We start from the raw sequence: 20,269 nt of genomic DNA on the forward strand, positions 1-20,269 counted from the left end.
TATATATATATATAATGATATAATATTGATATATACAGTAATAATATAATCGAAAAATATAATAATAATATAAGATATAAAAATTTATATCTTAAATATATACCTTAATATATGCGTTGAATAATGCATATTAAATATAGCCTATACCTTAGATATTAAATATACATTACAACTAAAATACCAAAATAAATCACAATAAGTAGATTTTGTAACTCCCTAAGATACATTTATCGTAAGCAACCTAAACTACTGGACAATCCATATTCAGACTTCTCCTTAAAAATACTATATTTGACTGAAAATATTAATAGATTAGAGTTGATTAAAGTGTGGAACCTGCAACCTATTGTCCCCTCTCCCCTACAAAACATGTTTCCTTTTGAAGATTGCTATTACTTAGCATCCTAAGGCATACCTCTCAGATTTTGTCCAGTTGATACTACTTGTTTTGAAATATAAAATTTAAAAGTTTAAAATTCTATCCTCTGTATCATTGTTTTACTAGCAATTAAATAAAAAAACAAGTTTTTTTAACTGAAAGTAAGGAGTGACATTAAAGCTTAAAACAAACAGAAATTACTTCGTATATGAAAGAGGCTGCTTCCTCATTAACGCCCCGCTCTTTACGCTAAAGTTTGACTCTTTCTCTCAATTCTTCTTTTTAAAACAGTTAAAAACTTTAGCGTAAAGAGCGGGGCGTTGATGAGGAAGCAGCCTCTTTCATATACGAAGTAATTTCTGTTCGTTTTAAGTTTTAATGTCACTCCTTACTTTCAGTTAAAAAAACTTTTTTTTTTATTTAATTTCTGAACGTTTTTGAATCAATGCATGTTTTGATTTTGGCTCTCCGCAGAGGAATAATCAAAACGAAATGTACATTTTTTTTTTTTTTTTTTTGGCTAAATGGCTTTCTCATAATTTTGATCGAATGATTTTGAGAAAAAAAGAGCGGGGAGGAAGCCTAGTTGCCCTCCGATTTGTTGGTTAATTAAAATGGCAACTAGAACTTTTAATGTTTTACGAATCGTTTTATTAGTAAATGATTTACGTAACTTATAAATTAGCTTACGTAAAGAAATTTTGTATTCTCATGTTTTTATTACATATATGAGGGGGTTCGCCCCTTCGTCAGTACCTCGCTCTTTACACTAAAGCTTAAATTTTGTCCCAATTCATTAAGAATGACCCCTGAATCACAAAAGCCGTAGAATAAATAGTTGAAATTACTAAAAATACTTTAGCGTAAAGAGCGAGGTATTATAAGGAGGTAAGCCCCTCATATGGGTAATAATTTCTGTTTCTGTTTGAAGTTTTTATGCTGTTCCTTACTTCCAGCTGAAAAAAACTTTTTCATATTTATTTTTTAATTGTTTTTTTTAATAATGCTAGCAAATCCTGCTCTCCCTTCATGAAAATTTTCTTCTCCCATGATAAATTCTCGATGGAAAGTTCCTCCAGCATATCCCCCTCTTCTCAACCCCTCCCCCAACCAAAAAAATCCTCCTGAAAACGCCTGTACACTCCCCAATAACCATTACTATATATAAGCACTGGTCAAAGTTTGTAACTTGTTGCCTCTCCCACGGGGACTGTGGGGGATTAAGTTGTCCCCAAAGACATAGTTTTAAGGTTTTTCGACTATGCTGAATAAAATGGCTATCTCGGAATTTTGATCCGTTGACTTTGGGAAAATAATTAGCTTGGGAGGGGGCCTAGGTGCCCTCCAATTTTTTTGGTCACTTTAAAAGGGCACTAGAACTTTTCATTTCCTTTAGAATGAGCCCTCTTGCAACATTCTAGGACAACTGGGTCGATACAATCACCCCTGGGAAAAAAAAAACAAAAAAAAAAAAACAAATAAACATGCATCCGTGATCTGCCTTCTGGCAAAAAATGCAAAATTCCACATTTTTGTAGATAGGAGCTTGAAACTTTTACAGTAGGGTTCTCTGATACGCTGAATCTGATGGTGTGATTTTCGTTAAGATTCTATGACTTTTAGGGGGTGTTTCCCCCTATTTTCTAAAATATTGCAAATTTTCTCAGGCTCGTAACTTTTGATGGGTAAAAATAAACTTGATGAAACTTATATATTTAATATCAGCATAAAAATGCGATTCTTTTGATGTAGCTATTGGTATCAAAATTCCATTTTTTAGAGTTTTGGTTACTATTGAGCCGGCTTACTACAGTTCGTTACCACGAACTGTTTGATATTGTTTACTAGCAAAATCTACTTATTGTGAATTATTTTGATATTTTAGTTGTAATGTATGTTTAATATTTAAGATATAGGCTATATTTAATATGCATATTTAATGTATACATTAAGGCATATATTTAAGATATAAATTTGTTATATCTTATAGTATTATTATATTTTTTGATTATATTATTACTGTATATAGTATTAGTATATTATTATATATATTAAAAGGTATATATATATATATATATATATATATATATATATATATATATATATACATATATAACGTCTATGCATTTAATACTTTAGGTGTAATATATTTTAGTTGTTTGAAAGCTAGAAGACATGAAATTAATCTTTTTCTTCTTATTTATACTTTTTATTCACCCTTTATTATTATTTATTATTGAAATTTATTGTTTACTATTTTTACTTATTACTTATTGTTTATTTTTGCATATTATTTAATTACTTTTATTATTATCATTATTATTATTTAGAATAGAATAGAATATGATTTATTTGCTAAAATAGCACACAAGCTAGCATAAGCACGTCAGAACATTGTTCTGTAGCTGTATTCACTGTTCATAGAAAAGCCTCGTTCCCTATCCTATGGGACAGCGGGAACATTAAAAACAAACATGGAAAATAATGGTCTATTCAATTTTTTACCCTGACAGGTAGCTGCAACTTTGGCATTTCTGCCCTCTGCCAGATAGCTTAACCACGCCCATGATGTTACTTCTGCAACTTATTTTATTTTAGCTCAAATCATAAATAACAGTATTTACAAACATCACCTTGCAAGATTGGAAGAGAGCCTAAGTCCGTATCTTTGTATGGCACAATTTAAATTCGTGAATAAACTCCATAATTATCACTTTTATAGCTTTCTTATTATTTATTGTGCTGTAGGATAACAACACCAGTCACTCGAGCAGCAACATGTATACAAAATTAATGCTTGGGGGAGGGCACCGACGAAACTTGTCGGTGCAGAGGTGTAATTTTTTTCCCTTGAATTAGTGGGACTCTTGACCTACTGAAGGGGGACGCATGCCATGAAATTCGTCCTCTGGACCTGCCCCTGGTTTCGTAACAATTAACATCCCGCTAACTGTGCAAGGGTACAATTCACATTTTTTTCTAGATGCTTCAAAGCGGGAGACGTAAGAGTCAATGAGCATATTGAGATGGCAGCACTTCATACAATTTTTGTCCGTGAGCATAATCGCCTAGCCGTTGAACTTGGAAAACTAAACCCTCATTGGGGTGATGAAACTATTTTTCAGGAGGTTAGACGGATCATTGGGGCTGAATTGCAGCACATAACTTACACAGAATTTTTACCAATTGTGGTGGGACAGGTAATTATCAATTATAAATTACAAATTTTTGTTTTGTACTTTGTTACCGGGTAGAAAACACCTTAATGACGCTCATTTTAAGTAAGAATTTTTTTCTTAGTCTCATGAAATTCGGATCAATTTTTTATTTTAGGTGTAACTTGGCTTTTTCAATCCACCTTTAAGATTGCCAATCCACGACAATCGAGGAGGGGGGTATTTTTCAAAATTATGTGGTAGATAATTTTCATCTTTTCCGGTTTCGTTTCTTATTGAAAATGCTAAAAACGATATTTCTCAAATGATAATACCTTTTGTTTTCAGAAGAAAAGTATTTTTTAAAGATAAAGGGGGGGGGGGGGGGCAAACTAACCCTGCCCCCGAATGGATCCCCGGTGGATTTTACTTAATAATATTAATAAAATGAAGTAGAAGGCACTAGACCTCATATCCGTAATAGGAAGTGTTGATCTCCATTTCATGGCTGGAATAATATCTGAAGTAATTCACAGCTTACTTGAGTCAGTTACAAAATTTTGATCTCTGAATTACTTTATTTTCATACAATTTCATATTATTTAGCTGTACGCAAAATGATTTAGCCTGTTTTCTAGGGAATCATGGATAAATATGGATTAGATCCAGAGCCATCCGGCTACTTCACCGGTTATGATATTAACATAAATGCTGGTATAGCCAACAGTGTTGCCAGTGCAGCTCTTCGATTTGTTATGTCACTTATGCCAAAGAAGCTAGGAATGTATAAGGTAATTAAATTTCATTTTGAGACTTAGATCGTTTCTGTTTGTACTATTTTAAGATTCAGGATGAATGTAATAGAAACAAGCTACATAATTTTGACCTAGGCCGCAGCTAAATTATGCTATTTTTCACAATATCAGGTCAATAAATAATGAAGAAATAAATGCACTAACCAAAAATGAGCGAATGAGTTCATAAAACGACTGGTGCACCATCTCAACGGCTCGATTTTGTTTTTGCCTCGGGTAAGCAGACACTTTGTACAAGGAGGTAGCAGAAACAAGTGATGCTTCTGACTTATGAACAGTGACTGTCCAAACTTGACGATTTGTTTGTTCCTGCGCTCACGGAGAGAGACAAATTTTAGCTACACGAAAGTAGACACAATGAACACATAGTATCATTGTACCATTGTGCCATTTTATCATATGTACCGAGTATCATCTCTGCGGCACGTTCATATACAGTTTCAATTCCACTACTCAAATTTTCTGTATTTTGTACTTGAGAGCCGTGGACCGGGCATGCTTACTCTGATAGCGGCCAAACATAGCAAAGATATTTCAATCTGAATATTTCAAGCTGGATTCTAAACTTGGAGGCTTTAGGCTGATAAAAGTGTAGGTCACTCTCTATGAGAAGTAACTTCAAATGGACCCACACCCACCTCAACAGTTTTAATTGGTGACATATTTTATGGATGTTTTACATGTAAAAACCAAATTCGTGGATCCTTATATCATTAAAAAAACTAAGTTTATTTTATGGATTTTTTTCATTTAAAAAAACATGAAGATTCATAAAAAGAGCATTTTTTAAATTTAGATGGGGATTTTTTCCAATGAAAATGCTAAAAAAGGTGTTTTCAATAACATGACGGTTAACTGCCACCTCCTCCCCTCCTAATAAGTACCCCTGGTAATCTACTATTAGTACTGGTATCTATCTGGATCAAGGACGTACACAGGTGGAAGAGCTTTGACTGTAGGCTCATCCCCAAGTACCAAATTTCATTGAATCTCTTGATAGTTCTTATCAAATTAGCAAATAATTTTCTTTATTGCCCCAAGTCCGTAAAAAGTTCCTACGCACGAACCTTATTTGAGCAGCTTTGGCTATCGGTTGCTTTCTTGTTTAAAAGCAGATTTTGATTTAAATTGTTGAAATTATTCAGTATGCATTTCTTACACAGATGCGTCATTTGAGAAGGTTAATTACCAAGCAATTTGATTTTCTTACATTTCATTTTCTTTCATTATATTGAAGGTCAAATCAGAAACGTATTCGCATATCCTTACATGAACTTATAATGTTGATAATGAAAACATAATAATTACAACAAGAAAAAGCGAGATTGTTTTCCATGCTTCAATGGTAGAAGCTGTGCTTTATTTCCATTGTCTTTAATCTATGATTTATTTTTCTAAGGTTTAACATTATCCATTATTTAACATTATTCATGGAGAGACTATTACCCCGCCTTTTTAAAATCTTATACAGGGAATTTTAATTCAAAAAAAGAACACGATTTTTTTCTAGGTCACACGATCTCAGAAGTAATCTCTTTTTTTAGATGCTTACATTTATCGTTCGTTCTAGATTTCTAATTTTTTCAAATTTTCCAGGACGGAAAGAAGCTGGCAGACATGGAGCTGCAAAACAGTTTCTATGCTCCGTTCGACTTATATAGGGCCGGTGCTCTGGATCAAGTCCTTGAAGGTATTGCACGGACGCATGCGCAAAAAGAGGACGAATTTATTAACGCAGTAATGACAAGTCAAATGTTTGAAAGTTCTGAAGGTAATACTCGTTGAATTAATCAAGAACGCTAGGGTTGCAAATTGAACGAGGAAAGAGGGCCAATTTTCTCCTAGGTTTTTTACTCCCCCTCCCTTTGAATTTGACTTTCTTTGAATTAAAATAAACTCGGCGGAAGTGAATAAAAAATTGAGAGCCATGACCAATCAAACAGTTCGTGGTAACGAACTGTAGTAAGGAGCGACCCGGCTCAATAGTAACCAAAACTCTAAAAAATTGAATTTTGATATCAATAGCTACATCAAAAGAATCGCATTTTAATGCTGATTTTAAATATATAAGTTACAAGTTTAGTGTTACCCATCAAAAGTTACGAGCCTGAGAAAATTTGCCTTATTTAGGAAAATAGGGGGAAACACCCCCTAAAAGTCGTAGGATCTTAACGAAAATGACACCATCAGATTCAGCGTATCAGAGAACCCTACTATAGAAGTTTCAAGCTCTTATCTACAAAAATGTGGAATTTTCTATTTTTTGCCAAAAGACAAATCACGGGTGCGTGTTTATTTGTTTTTTTTTTTTTTGTTTTTTTTTTTCTTTTCCCCAGGGGTCATCGTATCGACCAAGTGGTCCTAGAATGTTGCAAGAGGGCTCATTCTAACGGAAATGAAAAGTTCTAGTGCCCTTTTTAAGTGACCAAAAAAATTGGAGGGCATCTAGGCCCCCTCCCACGCTCATTTTTTTCCCAGAGTCAACGGATCAAAATTTTGAGATAGCCATTTTGTTCAACATAGTCGAAAACCATAAAAACTATGTCTTTGGGGATGACTTACTCCCCCACAATCCCTGGGGGAGGGGCTGCAAGTTACAAACTTTGACCAGTGTTTACATATAGTAATGGTTATTGGGAAGTGTACAGACGTTTTCAGGGGGATTTTATTTTGCTTGGGGGTGGGGCTGAGGAGAGGGGGCTATGTTGGAGGATCTTTCCTTGGAGGAATCTGTCATGGGGAAAGAAAAATTCAATGAAAAGGGCGCAGGATTCTCAAGCATTACTATAAGAAAACAATGAAAAATAAACATGAAAACGTTTTTTCAAATGAAAGGAAGAAGTAGCATTGAAACTTAAAACGAACAGAGATTATTCCGCATATGAGGGGTTCTAAAAATACTTTAGCATAAAGAGTGAGGTATTTAGGAGGAGATAAATACCTTGCTCTTTATGCTAAAGTATTTTTAGTAATTTAAACTATTTATTCTACGGCCTTTCTGATTCAGGGGTCATTCTTAAAGAATTGGGACAAAACTTACGATTTAGTGTAAAGAGCGAGGTATTAACGAGGGTACAAACCCCCTCGTATACATATTAAAAATATAAGGTTATGAAAGTTTGTTACGTAAGTTAATTGTTAAGTTACGTATATTTTTTACTAATAAAAACGTTCGTTAAATATTAAAAGTTCTAGTTGCCTTTTTAAGTAACCGAAAAATTGGAGGGCAACTAGGCCTCCTTCTCCACCCCTTATTTCTCAAAATCGTCTGATCAAAACTAAGAGAAAGCCATTTAGCAAAGAAAAAAGAATTATTATACAAATTTCATTTTAATAATTTATGTGCGGAGAGCCAAAACCAAACATGCATTAATTCAAAAACGTTCAGAAATTAAATAAAAAAAAAATAATTTTTTTAGCTGAAAGTAAGGAGCGACATTAAAACTTAAAACGAACAGAAATTACTCCGTATATGAAATGAGTTGTCCCCTCCGCAATCCCTCGCTCTTTACGCTAAAGTTTGACTCTTTGCCACAATTCTACTTTTTAAAAAAAATTAAAAGCTTTAGCGTAAAGAGCGAGGGATTGCGGAGGGGACAACTCATTTCATATACGGAGTAATTTCTGTTCGTTTTAAGTTTTAATGTCGCTCCTTACTTTCAGCTAAAAAAATTATTTTTTTTTATTTAATTAGAATAAAGCCGAGACAGATGTCCTATGTAAGAAGCAATCCTGGCATAATTTTTTCAGGATTGTGTAAAATGATTCATTTTACTTATTGATAGATAGTCTATGATCCGTCCTAAAGCAGAACTAAGGTAGACAGGTATAGATTAAGTACAAGTTAATAAGTCTTATCAGTTCTGTGGGCCCTTGACTGTGAAAAAAACTTTTTTTTTATATTTGTTTGAAAAATACTCTTTTTTGGCATTTTCATTGAAAGAAAACCTAAGAATGAGACATTAATAATAAAATCTGATCCTTTAAATTGGTTTACTGGAAATTTACACAACCATATACGTCTTCATCACTTTTCTTACTTAATTTTGACATATTCCTACTGGCCTAATTTGTTCAAAAGTAAACGGTTGTATCCCCTATTGATTATTTGAAATACTCGACGAGATGATGAAAGTAAATTGAACGGACAATCGTTCAGTCCGGCTTTTCAAACAGTTCGTGGTAATGAACTATAGTAAGGAGCGACCCGGCTCAATAGTAAACAAAACTCTAAAAAAACGGAATTTTGATACCAATAGATATATCAAAAGAATAGGGTTTTTATGCTGATTTTAATTTTAATTTAGTCTTACTCATCAAAAATTATGAGCCTGAGAAAATTTGCCTTGTTTTGGAAAATAGGGGGAAACACCCCCTAAAAGTCATACGATCTTAACCACACCATCGCATTCAGCGTATCAGAGAACCTTACTGTAGAATTTTCAAGCTATTATCTACAAAAATGTGGAACTTAGTATTTTTCGCCCAAAGACCGATTACGGGTGCGTGTTTATTTGTTTGCTTTTTTGTTTGTTTTTTTTCCCTACGTTTGATTGCATCGACCAAGTGGTCCTAGAATCTCGCGAGAGGGCTTATTCTAACGGAAATTAAAAGTTCTAGTGCCCTTTTTAAGTGACCGAAAAAATTGGAGGGCACCTAGGCCCCCTCCCACGCTAATTTTTTACCAAAGTCAAAGGATCAAAATTTTAGATTTGAGAAAAACATAATAATTATGTCTTTGGGGCTCACTTAATCCCCCACAGTCCCCAGAGGAGGGACTGCAAGTTACAAACTTTGACCAGCGTTTACATACAGTAATGGTTATTCGGAAATGTACAGACCTTTTCAGGACGATTTTTGGTTGGGGGGGTTGAGGGGAAGGGGCTACGTGGGAGGATCTTCCCCTGGGGGAATTTGTAATGGGAGAAGAGAAATTCCGAGAAGGGGCGCAGGATTTTCTAGCATTATTTAAAAAAAAAACAATGAAAAAATAAATGTCAAAAAGTTTTTTCAACTGAAAGTAAGGACCAGCATTAAAACTCAAAACGAACAGAGATTATTAAGCATATGGGGGGTCCCTTTCTTCCTAAATAGCTCGCTCTTTACGCTAAAGTATTTTTAGTAATTTCAACTATTTATTCTACAGCCTTTGTGATTCAGGGGTCAATCTTAAAGAATTGGGACAAAATTAAAGCTTTAGTGTAAAGAGTAAGGTATTGACGAGGGGGCAAACCCCCTCATATACATAATAAAAATATAAGGATATAGAAGTTCGTTACGTAAGTTAATTTGTAAGTTATGTATATTTTTTACTAAGAAAAAACGTTCATTAAAAATTAAAAATTCTAGTTTTTAAGTAACCGGAAATTGGTGGGCAGCTAGGCCTCCGCTCCCACCCTTTTTCTTACGCTGAAGTTTGACTTTTTCCCTCAACTCTACTTTTTAAACAATTAAAAACTTTATCATAAAGAGCTGGGCGTTGAGGGGGGGGGGGAACAGCCCCTTTCATATACGGAATAATTTCTGTTCGTTTTAAGTTTTAATATCGCTCCTTACTTTCAGTTAAAAAAACTTGTTTTTCTGTATTTAATTTCTGAACGGTTTTTGAATTAATGCATGTTTTGATTTTGGCTCTCCGCACATGAATAATTAAAACGAAATTTGCATGTTAATTTATTTTTATGGCTAAATGACTTTTTCATAGTTTTGGTCGGACTATTTGAGAAAAAAGGAGCGGGGGAGTAGGCCTAGTTACCCTCCATTTTTTTGGTTATTTAAAAAGGCAACTAGAACTTTTAATTTTTTACGAACGTTTTTTATTAGTAAAAATATACGTAACTTACGAATTAACTTACGTAGCGAACTTCTAAATTCGTATGTTTTTATTACGTATATGAGGAGGGTCACCCTCTTGTTAATACCTCGCTCTTTACAAAAGCTTAAATTTTGTCCTAAGTCCTTAAGAATGACCCCTGAATCACAAAGGCCATAGAATAAATAGTTGAAATTAATAAAATTACTTTAGCATAAAGAGCGAGGTATTAGGAGGAGGAGAACCCCTCATACGTTAATGCAACTATAATTTCTGCTTGTTTTAAGTTTTAATGCTGCTCCTTACTTTCAGTTGAAAAACTTTTCATATTTACTTTTTCATTGTTCTTTGAGAAGAATGCTAAAAAATCCTGCGCCCCCTTCGTGGAAATTTTCTTCCCCCTTTACAAATTTCTCCATGGAAAGTTCCCCTCGCATAACCCCCTTCCCTCAACCTCTCCCCTCAACCCCTCCTCCACAGTCAAAAAATCCCCCCTGAAAGCGTCTGTACACTTCCCAATAACCATTACTATATGTAAACATTGGTCAAAATTTGTAGCTTGCAGCCCCTCCCACGGGTACTGTGGGGGAGTAAGTCGTCCCCAAAGACATAGTTATTAGATTTTTCGACTATGTTGAATAAAATGCCTATCTCAGAATTTTGATCCGGTGGCTTCTGTCTTGTGGCAAAAAAACTGCAAAATTCCACATTTTTGTAGAAAGGATCTTGAAACTTCTACAGTAGGGTTCTCTGATACGCTGAAACTGATGGTGTGATTTTCGTTAAGATTCTATGACTTTTAGGGGGTGTTTCCCCCTATTTTCTAAAATAAGGCAAATTTACTCAGGCTTGTAACTTTTGATTGGTAATTCTAAACTTAATGAAACTTATATATTTACGATCAGTATTAAAATGCAATTCTTTTGATGTAACTATTGTTATAAAAATTCCGTTTTTTAGAGTTTCGGTTACTATTGAGCTGGGTCGCTCCTTACTACAGTTCGTTGCCACGAAATGTTTGATTACCACGAACTGTTTGATTTTAATTAGTAAAAGCTTCAGGATTTTTGTTGATCCCTTCGTATTACGAACTTGACTTCAAGCATTTTGTTTCACAAGGAAGAAATGAAATGAGATAAACAAAAAAGTTAATCTGACAAAAATACGAAAATTCACCAAGAAATATGACAAATCTCATGTATGTCTCTGTTTCGAAGGTCTGCCCTTTGTATCTTTTGCGACGTCGGTTTTAAACAGCCATTTTGAATTAGGGAAAATTTTAGGATCTTTTATTGATCCCTTTCTATTATAAACTTTTTTTTATCATTTTCCTTCGGAAAGAAGAAATGATATAGACTGAGCCAAAAAAATGGTAAAAAAAAAAAATAAACAATAACTGTCATCTAGCACTGTGCTTCACAATTAAATTAGCATGATAATTAACTAGCCAGAGAAGTAATGAAAATGGAAAAAAAAATTCAAAAAGAAGAAAAAATGTTTCAATCTAAAATTGGCTTTTGAAAATCTTTAAAATTAAATTTTCGAATGAAAACATGTGTTTGGTGTGATGGTCGCCAGATACCACGTCCGAGAATTGGACGTTTAGTTCCTTGTTTTCTTGTCTTTGGATTGGTTTCGCAACTATGATAATGTGTTGAATCTCACGTATATGAGTCTTGAAGAAGCCCATCGTTTCTATTTTTTGTGGCTTCCTTTTTAATCAACGAAGTTAATTAAAGAAACCTTGGAACTTCCTATTGATCTCTTTTCATTACTAACTTTCCTTTTATCATTTTTATTCTTATTGAATTCTTGTTTTTTTTTTTGTTCTTATTTTATTTTATTGATCTTCTTTTATTAAAAAATTTCCTTTTATCATTTAAGGAAGAAATTAGACCAACTTTAAATTTCCCAACCAGACTTTCTCACTGAAAATTGAAATAAATTCCGGAATCAATTTTAAACTTCTATGCGTTAAAGCACCAAGGACATAAAATAAAACAATTTTTGTCCCTTGGACCCATCTTAAGCCTAGTTGTATCTGAAATAGACCTATGATCTCAAATAGGTTCAGACAAAGATCTCAAATATCTCAAATAGACTGATGTCTGTTTAACATCAAAAGAAAAACAATTTTCGCCCCTTAGACCTATCTTAGGTCCATTTGTATCCCAAATGAAGCATCCAAAATATGGTTGCCTTTCTTTTCGTAGATTCTTTTCATATATAAAAATTCATGTATTTCCTTTCATACATAAAAAAAGAAATCTGGCAACCATGACAACAAATACGTGTTTCCATTCGAAATTTTAGTTTCAAAGATTTTGAAAAGCTTATTTTAGATTGAAAAATGTCTTTTTTTTAATTCTTGTTTTTGTTTATTTTCATTACTTCTCTTGCGAGCAATTCGAAAAACCAGACTTTATTTTCACGATCCTTGGTACTTTCTGCCAAGTCACGTGTCAGTGATCGCGGCTTTCGTAGGTAAAAGGACAGATACAAATTCTGCAGTTGAGCAAACACTTTTTGGCAGATCCTTCTGTCAATCTTTTTACTGAGGCGAGGTGAGATACAGTATGTAAAAAAATGGGTAAAAGAGACTTCCTCTTCCTCTTTACTTGAGCGTACGTATTCCCAAGACCGCATTGCCTTTCCATTACGTACAAATAACAGATCAATAGGGACACATCCTTTGATTTGATAGTGAAATAAGAAAAACATACCGGATCACTGTATATGTCACCGAAATATCCAGGTATTTTTGTTGTTGTTTCACTACTAAATAAAAGGATTTGTCCCTATTGAACTGTTATTTGTAAGCTATTCGAACCTTTTGCTATTCTGAACCTGTAATTGGGTATTGCTTAATTGAATATTGCTTAAATACTATGACGAATAGGAAAAAATAACTATTAACGTTATTGAAAGCATTATTAACGTTATTGACCTTATTCACGTTAGCTTCCAAAAATGAAAGATTTCGATTGCGGTCATTTGATAATCAAGATAAACCACTATACCAATTAAGACGGGGCTATCCATGAAGTAATATTTCTACAAGTTGTTGTTTTGACTATTATTTTTAAGAAGAATTGCACGCTGGTGTAAAGTTGGTGTAAAGTTGGTGTAAAATTTTATTGGGAAATTCCAACCAATATTTACTTTTTATTAAACCAAATTGCTTTTCAAAAATTATTGTCGTTTTTGAATAAAAGTGGTCCCCATTAGTGAATTGTAGATAGTCTTATATAATAGCCTAATATGTAATATCCGAATATCCCATATGTGATAGCCTAATATTATTTTTAAGTGTTAGAGCACATTGAGTTATGATTCTTCTTAAAGATTAACGTATGCTTCGAATATATTCGGGAACTTGTTGAAAAATTATTGTTCTGGTCTGACTGATTGAAATTGTTTTCAGCCCCTGGTTTGGACGGCGCTGCACAGACTATTCAACATGGTCGAGATCACGGCATTCCTAGTTACACAAAATGGAGGAAATTCTGTGGACTACCTTTAGCAACTAGATTTGAAGATCTAAGGGATGTTATGACCGATGAGACTATCGCAAACCTAGCGTTAGTTTACAAGTAAGTTTATAAATTTATTTCACAAAACAAACAATGTAAGTTGAAGAAAATACAAGATGATAGAGTAAAGTGCTAGTGTTTTGACTTGGAAGAAGCTTTTTCAGGTTAAAATACCTAACTTACCTAATTGCTAAGAGGTAAGAAACTTGAAAATTTGGTCACGTGTCATGTAGCTGAATCAAAACTTAGAGCAAGTCATTTTTTTAAATAAAAAAACTTAACACAATTCAGCTTACGAAAGTTGATTGGGTTTCAGAAGCTAGCAACGCTGGCCCTCGCACATGACAAAAAACATTAGGAAAAGCAGAATATTTGAAAAATTAGGAAATGTTTATGGTTTAAACAGTTTCAAGCTCAAAAGCAATGGAAATTGTTCACAAAGAGCTAAAGTTTACTACCTCTGATACAAAATTTATCTCTACTTCAGTTCTAAATTGACTTTAGATTTTGGTTTACTGCCACCTTGCAATTGATTTAAAAATGAAATGAAGGGTTTTTTTATGGGATAAGACCGAATGTCCAAATGAAGGGACATTGAAAATAGATGGAGAGAGAAGGTAAGCTGCACCAAAAGTTAAGATGGTTCTGTGAATTTTTTTAATCCTGCTTGCAAAGTTCCATCCAGATTGCAAGCTTGGTTTGACCCCAGGTCTCAAGAGGGTATTTGTAAATAATAATGCGTTGACGTTACCGTAAACTTACACTCCATCTTGGCAGGGCCAGAAATGGGAAAGGATTGTTTAGCACAATTTTTAGGTACAGCATAGAACATTGACTATTAGCAGAGCCGACACTGCGTCTATGGTAGATCCAAAGACAGTATGTTATAATACGTAAATATTAAGGGAAAGCGAGAAAAACCGGAAAAATATTTTGAGTCAGCTGATTGTTACAGCAGTTCCTTGTAACAAGAGATTTTTCAGGGCTCTAAGATACAGCAATACTATTTGATATAAAAAGTTTCACTTCCCAACAATTTCAGAGCAAGAAAAGAGCACACAAGCTAATTTTGGAAAAAAGGAGATATTTCTAAATGTCTTACGGACCACATAAGTGATGATTAAACAGATTTAGTGATATAACTCGATATGCTCCTATGGATGTATATTTAGCTTTTCTAAAAATTTTACGTAACGCCTTATCATTTGCTCGAAACGATTTTTATCATTTATATATGGCTAATATTACTGTTACTATTCTAACGATATTGCTAAAAAGTATTTATTTATCATTTCTATTTTATTTACTATTCAACTCTTTTTTCGCCAGATGATCTAGTTTTGTAAAATAGGATGAGTTTACTTAAAAGTATAACACATTGTTTTCGGAAGGAAAAGTTATCACAAGAAAATTAGACTAAGACAAAATAGGAAAGTTCAATTATAGAGTATTATGAAGTAATTAATTTGAATGTGTAATGATTTTTCTAATGATCGCTATCAGAGCATATCAGAAAATCTTTATCGTATTGATTCCTATATTGTTCAGATCTTGATTTATTTATTTATAGTTTATCATTTGTTTATCCAATAGTTTCAAAAAAACTCCAAAAAATCTACTTTTAGTTTTTTCTGATTTAGGTATTTCTAACAATTTAGTTTAGGTAAAATTAGGTTAAACATAATTTTTCCTACTTGACAAAGTTCTTTTTTACCAAGCTAAAGTATCATCTGTATATTCATCATAATCATTGTCTAAAATCATCACAATAACCTTCAGAAAACTATTCAATATTAAAGATGTGGAAAAGAGGTGGAGAAAGGCTTTCTAGGAAAAGTTAAATAAAATTATTAATTGCGCCTCCAGGAATTCCACTTTACTGCTATAAAACTTTTTATAAACTTTTATAAAATTTTTGTAAACTTTTTATAAAATAAGATGAACTTTCGTAACATAAAGTTCTGTGGAGAGCTCGAGGTTATGAACGTAACGTCTAAATTTATGCTTTTATGAAGGATTCCACAGTGTAGTGTGAAAGCACCATAAGTAATAGATAGAAAGTACAACGCTGTTGCAGGTCTTATGAAGGATACTACAGTGTAATGTGAAAGCACCGTCAGTAATAGATAGAAAGTAAAACGTTACTGCATGTTTTATTAAGGGTTCCACAGTGTAGTGTGAAAGCAGTCAAAGCACCATCAGTAATAAATAGAAAGTGCAACCAGGTTTTTTGGAGGATTCCACAAGATAGAAAGTACAATGCTGCTGCAGGTTTTACGTGCTACTTGGCCGCTGAAGATACATTGCCATGTATTGCTACTTAGCTTGCTGACTTTTTGAATTTTGACAGTTTCGTATTTTTCTGCTGACAAAAGAACTATGATCATGCATTCTTTTGGCGTCTTATGGAACACCCACCCTAAAAATCAGCTCACAAAATAATTTTAGCTAATACTTTTTCATTATCCTTTTCATGTTTTATTAACAGAAATTTATTCTGTGTTGATTTTTTATTGGCGGTATATCTGAAACCCCTAATAAGGGTTCACTATCACCTCCTACAATTGAGTGTTTAATTGGACGTCAATTCAACTATTTACGTGGACGTGACCGTTATTGGTATGAATAAGTTTGGCCTTGATGAAGGTACAATAATCTTGGAATTATATATTGGATAAGTATGCAAAGGAAATTAGATATAATGAACGTGGTGACATTAGTGAATTTTTAATGATTGATAAAAAAAGGAAACAAATCCTTAAAGTCTAGTTCGTTTCTGATACTGGAGCTTTAAAGAATCAAATAAAAAACGAGTTTTTTTAAATTGAAAGTAAAGAGCAGCATTAAAACTTAAAACGAACAGAAATTATTATTTATATAAAGGGGGTTGGCTCCTCCTCATCACCTCGCTCTTTACGCTAAAGTTTTAAAAAAGCTTTTTATTGTTTCTAATTAAACGAACCTTGTGTTTCAAGAGTCATTCTTAAAGAATTGGGACAACATTTGAACTTTAATGTAAAGAGTGAGGTGTTGAGCCCAGGGAATCGTTTTAAGTTACAATGCTGCTCCTTACTTTCAGTTGAAAAAATTGCCAGGAAATCTAGTTCCACTTCCACGGAAAAATCCCTCCTTCCCATGAGCATATTCTCTAGACAATTCAATCCTGGAGAAAATTTAACCGACGAACAATTACCCTTAACAACTCCACGCGTAAAATTGAATCTACAAAGTGAAAGCAAGACACAAGAAGAATTTCGTATAATAATTTTAGTAAATTCCCCTGAAAAACTCACGCCCCCATGGTGTCATTCTTAAATAACTGGAACAAAATTCGAATTTTATTGTAAAGAGTGAGGTATTGACTGGGGGGGGGGTAACCCCTAAAATAAGTAATCATTTCTGTTCGTTTGAACTTTTGATGTTGTTCCTTTCTTTTAGTTGAAAAAACTTGTTTTTTTTTATTTAATAAGCATAATAAGCCGATTCTTTTGATATATCTATTATTATCAAAATTCCAATTTTTAGAGTTTCGGGTACTATTGAGCCGGGTCGCTTCTTACTTCCAGATCGTTACCACGAACTGTTTGAAAACCCATCATTTTTGTTTTATTTTTAGGAATGTATCTGATATTGTTTTGTTCACTGGTGTATCAGAAATCTCTAAAAAAAAGCACCGGTGACGTCCCTAAAAGAGCTCTGGTGATGGTAGGAGATATTATGCCTTTTCTAAGTTCCCCTCCCCCCATATAAATCTTGGAAAATATCATTTTGGGGTATTTTCATTGAAAACGTAATGCCACTTTTTGTGAATTAACGCCATCGAAGGGATGCTCAAAAGGAAAGAAATGCTTTGAGTCTAGCTCATTTCTGAGACTGAATCTTCAAAAATATCCCTTATTTTTGTTTATTTTTAGGAATGTTTCTGATATCGATTTGTTCACTGGCGGTATATCTGAAATCCCTAACAAGGGTTCAGTTGTAGGGCCAACATTTGGGTGCTTAATTGGACGCCAATTCCATTATCTACGGCGTGGTGACCGCTACTGGTATGAAAATGAAATCCCTCCCTCTTCGTTTACTAAAGGTAAGAAATTTTGATTTTCTTGCATTTTCCCACTCTTAATATTTGTTATAATTCTGTTTATCTAAAATCCTTGAAAGAATACAAGGCTATGGAAATTTGTTTAAATCAAGGGTACCCGGCAGGAGGAAAAAATTTGGTTCAATATCTTAGAAGAATATCTGCTCTATTTTTTTTTTTATTAACAATTTAATGCATTTTTTGCTTATTTATGTAATTGTCTTAAATTTAATTACTTGATAATGTCTGATTTTAGCTCAAATGGTATTTCATCGTTTTCATGATTTAAGGGTCATCTTTATTGTTTTACTTCCTTATGTGTTTAGTTATTTAGTTGTTTAATCGTTATATATATTTAGTCTTTTTTTTACGAATTACTTTTTTAGTGTTTCTTAATGATATTCGTATGGTTTTTTTAATTACCAGGAAGCCTGTACTAAAATAGTTATTAGATAACTATCAATGTTAATTCAGCAATAAAAAGACAACCAGTAAAATACTATTAAATATTTATAATTAAGTAGTAATCTAATTAACAATTGAGCAGTAAGCAGTAATATCAAATAATTTGGGCTTTAAAAAGGCAGTTTTCCCCTTACTTAATTTTTTTAACCTTGTGTTGATGCAGTAATGATTATATTGTCCTGAAACGGAGTCCAGAAAAATTATGTGACTAGCGGAAGAGCTAAGAGGAAAGTTGACGAAGCAGAGGCCCGCTCCCCCTAAAAACTTAAAGAATTTCAATAAGTCGCAACGAACGTTTTTAGATAATAAAATTCCTAAGTTAACACATTTTTATACCCCTCCCCCCTTGAATTAGACGAGCTACTCCTAAAATAAAAAAAATTGTAAAAATCAATTCATGTGATAATTGTTTCACCTCATACATCTGTTTTAACAATAGTGAAGAATAAATTTACGATAAAAGAATTTCAAGGAATTAATTTAAAGAATTACAATAAATTAAAAAGAAATACATAATGCATCTCCCCTCGCCTTGTGGACCCCTCCTAATAATGAATAATGAGTCAAAATCGATCCATTCTCAATGTGGTATACCGGTTTCAACGAGACAGAATAGTGGGATACAATAAAGAGGATTCATCTAAGAATTTTTGGTAATTACTTTAAAGGGAATAGGGTTATTCGGAACTATTGCATTTGTGCAGTAAAATCCTTGTAAGAATACCTTCCCTCCCCCCTCTTGATTGAGTTGAACCCCCGTTAAAATAATGCTTTATCAAAATCAATTTATTTGATATTTTTTCCGCGTGATACATCAGTTTCAGTGAGAGACAAGAGAGGAAACGGGTCATTCCAAGTCAGGAAAATTCCAAATTCCAATTTCAAAAATGTCATTCCAAGTACTTATGTCAAAATTTCAAAAACGCAAACTTCAACAAAACTTCAATAATTTTGAAACAACCAAAAGACAAATCTTAGAAAAGAGTGCTCTTCAGGTATAAATAGACCCAGGAGGAGTCTAGGGGGGATTTTTCAGATGAGGTTTAAAAGACTGGGGCGTTACACCAGTATCAAGGATTCGGATAGCTTCAAAATCAGGAGGCGAGCCATCATTGTTTTTTTTTTTTTTTTTTTTTTTTTTTTTTTTTTTTTTTTTTTTTTTTTTTTTTTTTTTAGAGAGAGAGAGAGAGATTAACACTAACTATATTCTAATAAAACTGATGCACGTGGAAATTTCTTCATATGCTCCCATTATGCTCCACGTGACATGCAAGTAAAACAAAAAAGTGACTCCTGGGAACTTATCGATCCAAGAAAAATCCACAGAATTCTCCGAATGGGAAATCTGACTGTATATACTATTGAAAGTTTACCAAAGAGAAAGAGAAAGGTTAAGTTTTTATAATTACATGGTAAAAAATCCTTGCTTTCTACAACATTTGGAGAGGAAAGGATTCTGTGATAAACATACTGAAAAGTATTTTCGTTGAACTTATTGTAGTTTTGACTCCACTGTGGAAAGGGATGTTGGAAGGGTACCCTAAAAACAGGGGTCAGATCTTTGGTAGTGGTAATTGGTTGAAAATATCCCCAAAAATTAAATCTGTCTAGTTTTTAACTGCTCAAACTTTTAATTTGTTTTCAAGTCTGGAGTGGAGGGGGTACATAAATGTAGTTATAAGTTTGGAGTTTGAAGATATGAATACCCCTGATAGGAGAGAAGGTGGGACTATAAAAATGTAAAAAGAGAGCTTGAGATCTCAGCCCGGAGCCTGGGATCTTAGTAAGAGTCTACGTATTAAAATTACCGTCAAAAGTATATCAACTAAATAAATCATTACTATTTAATATCTTATAATTATTTTCAAACTTAGGGATCTTTTGCAACCAAATCTTGAGTAGCAACGAAATTTTAAATGGCAGTCAGATCCAAGCTCACGGAAATAACTTTCTTAAAACATACATTATTGTGAAAACCTCTTCGATGAGGGGGCGTAATAATAGATATTTGACTCTTTCAAATAGCTTT

At 33.3% G+C, this 20,269-nt stretch overlaps 1 protein-coding gene across 1 annotated transcript in view; it reads left to right on the forward strand.

Annotated features, from left to right (window-relative positions):
* LOC136030541 (uncharacterized) overlaps window positions 1-20,269 on the forward strand; it is a 168,132-nt gene that overhangs the window by 94,171 nt on the left and 53,692 nt on the right. Inside the window, exons 8-12 of the mRNA XM_065709591.1 lie at window positions 3,363-3,579; window positions 4,173-4,325; window positions 5,946-6,120; window positions 13,586-13,754; window positions 17,609-17,778. Coding sequence (XP_065565663.1) covers window positions 3,363-3,579; window positions 4,173-4,325; window positions 5,946-6,120; window positions 13,586-13,754; window positions 17,609-17,778 — 884 coding nt within the window. The remainder of the gene's footprint in view (window positions 1-3,362; window positions 3,580-4,172; window positions 4,326-5,945; window positions 6,121-13,585; window positions 13,755-17,608; window positions 17,779-20,269) is intronic.

The sequence above is a fragment of the Artemia franciscana genome, chromosome 8 (assembly GCF_032884065.1).
Source record: "Artemia franciscana chromosome 8, ASM3288406v1, whole genome shotgun sequence".
NCBI lineage: Eukaryota > Metazoa > Arthropoda > Branchiopoda > Anostraca > Artemiidae > Artemia > Artemia franciscana.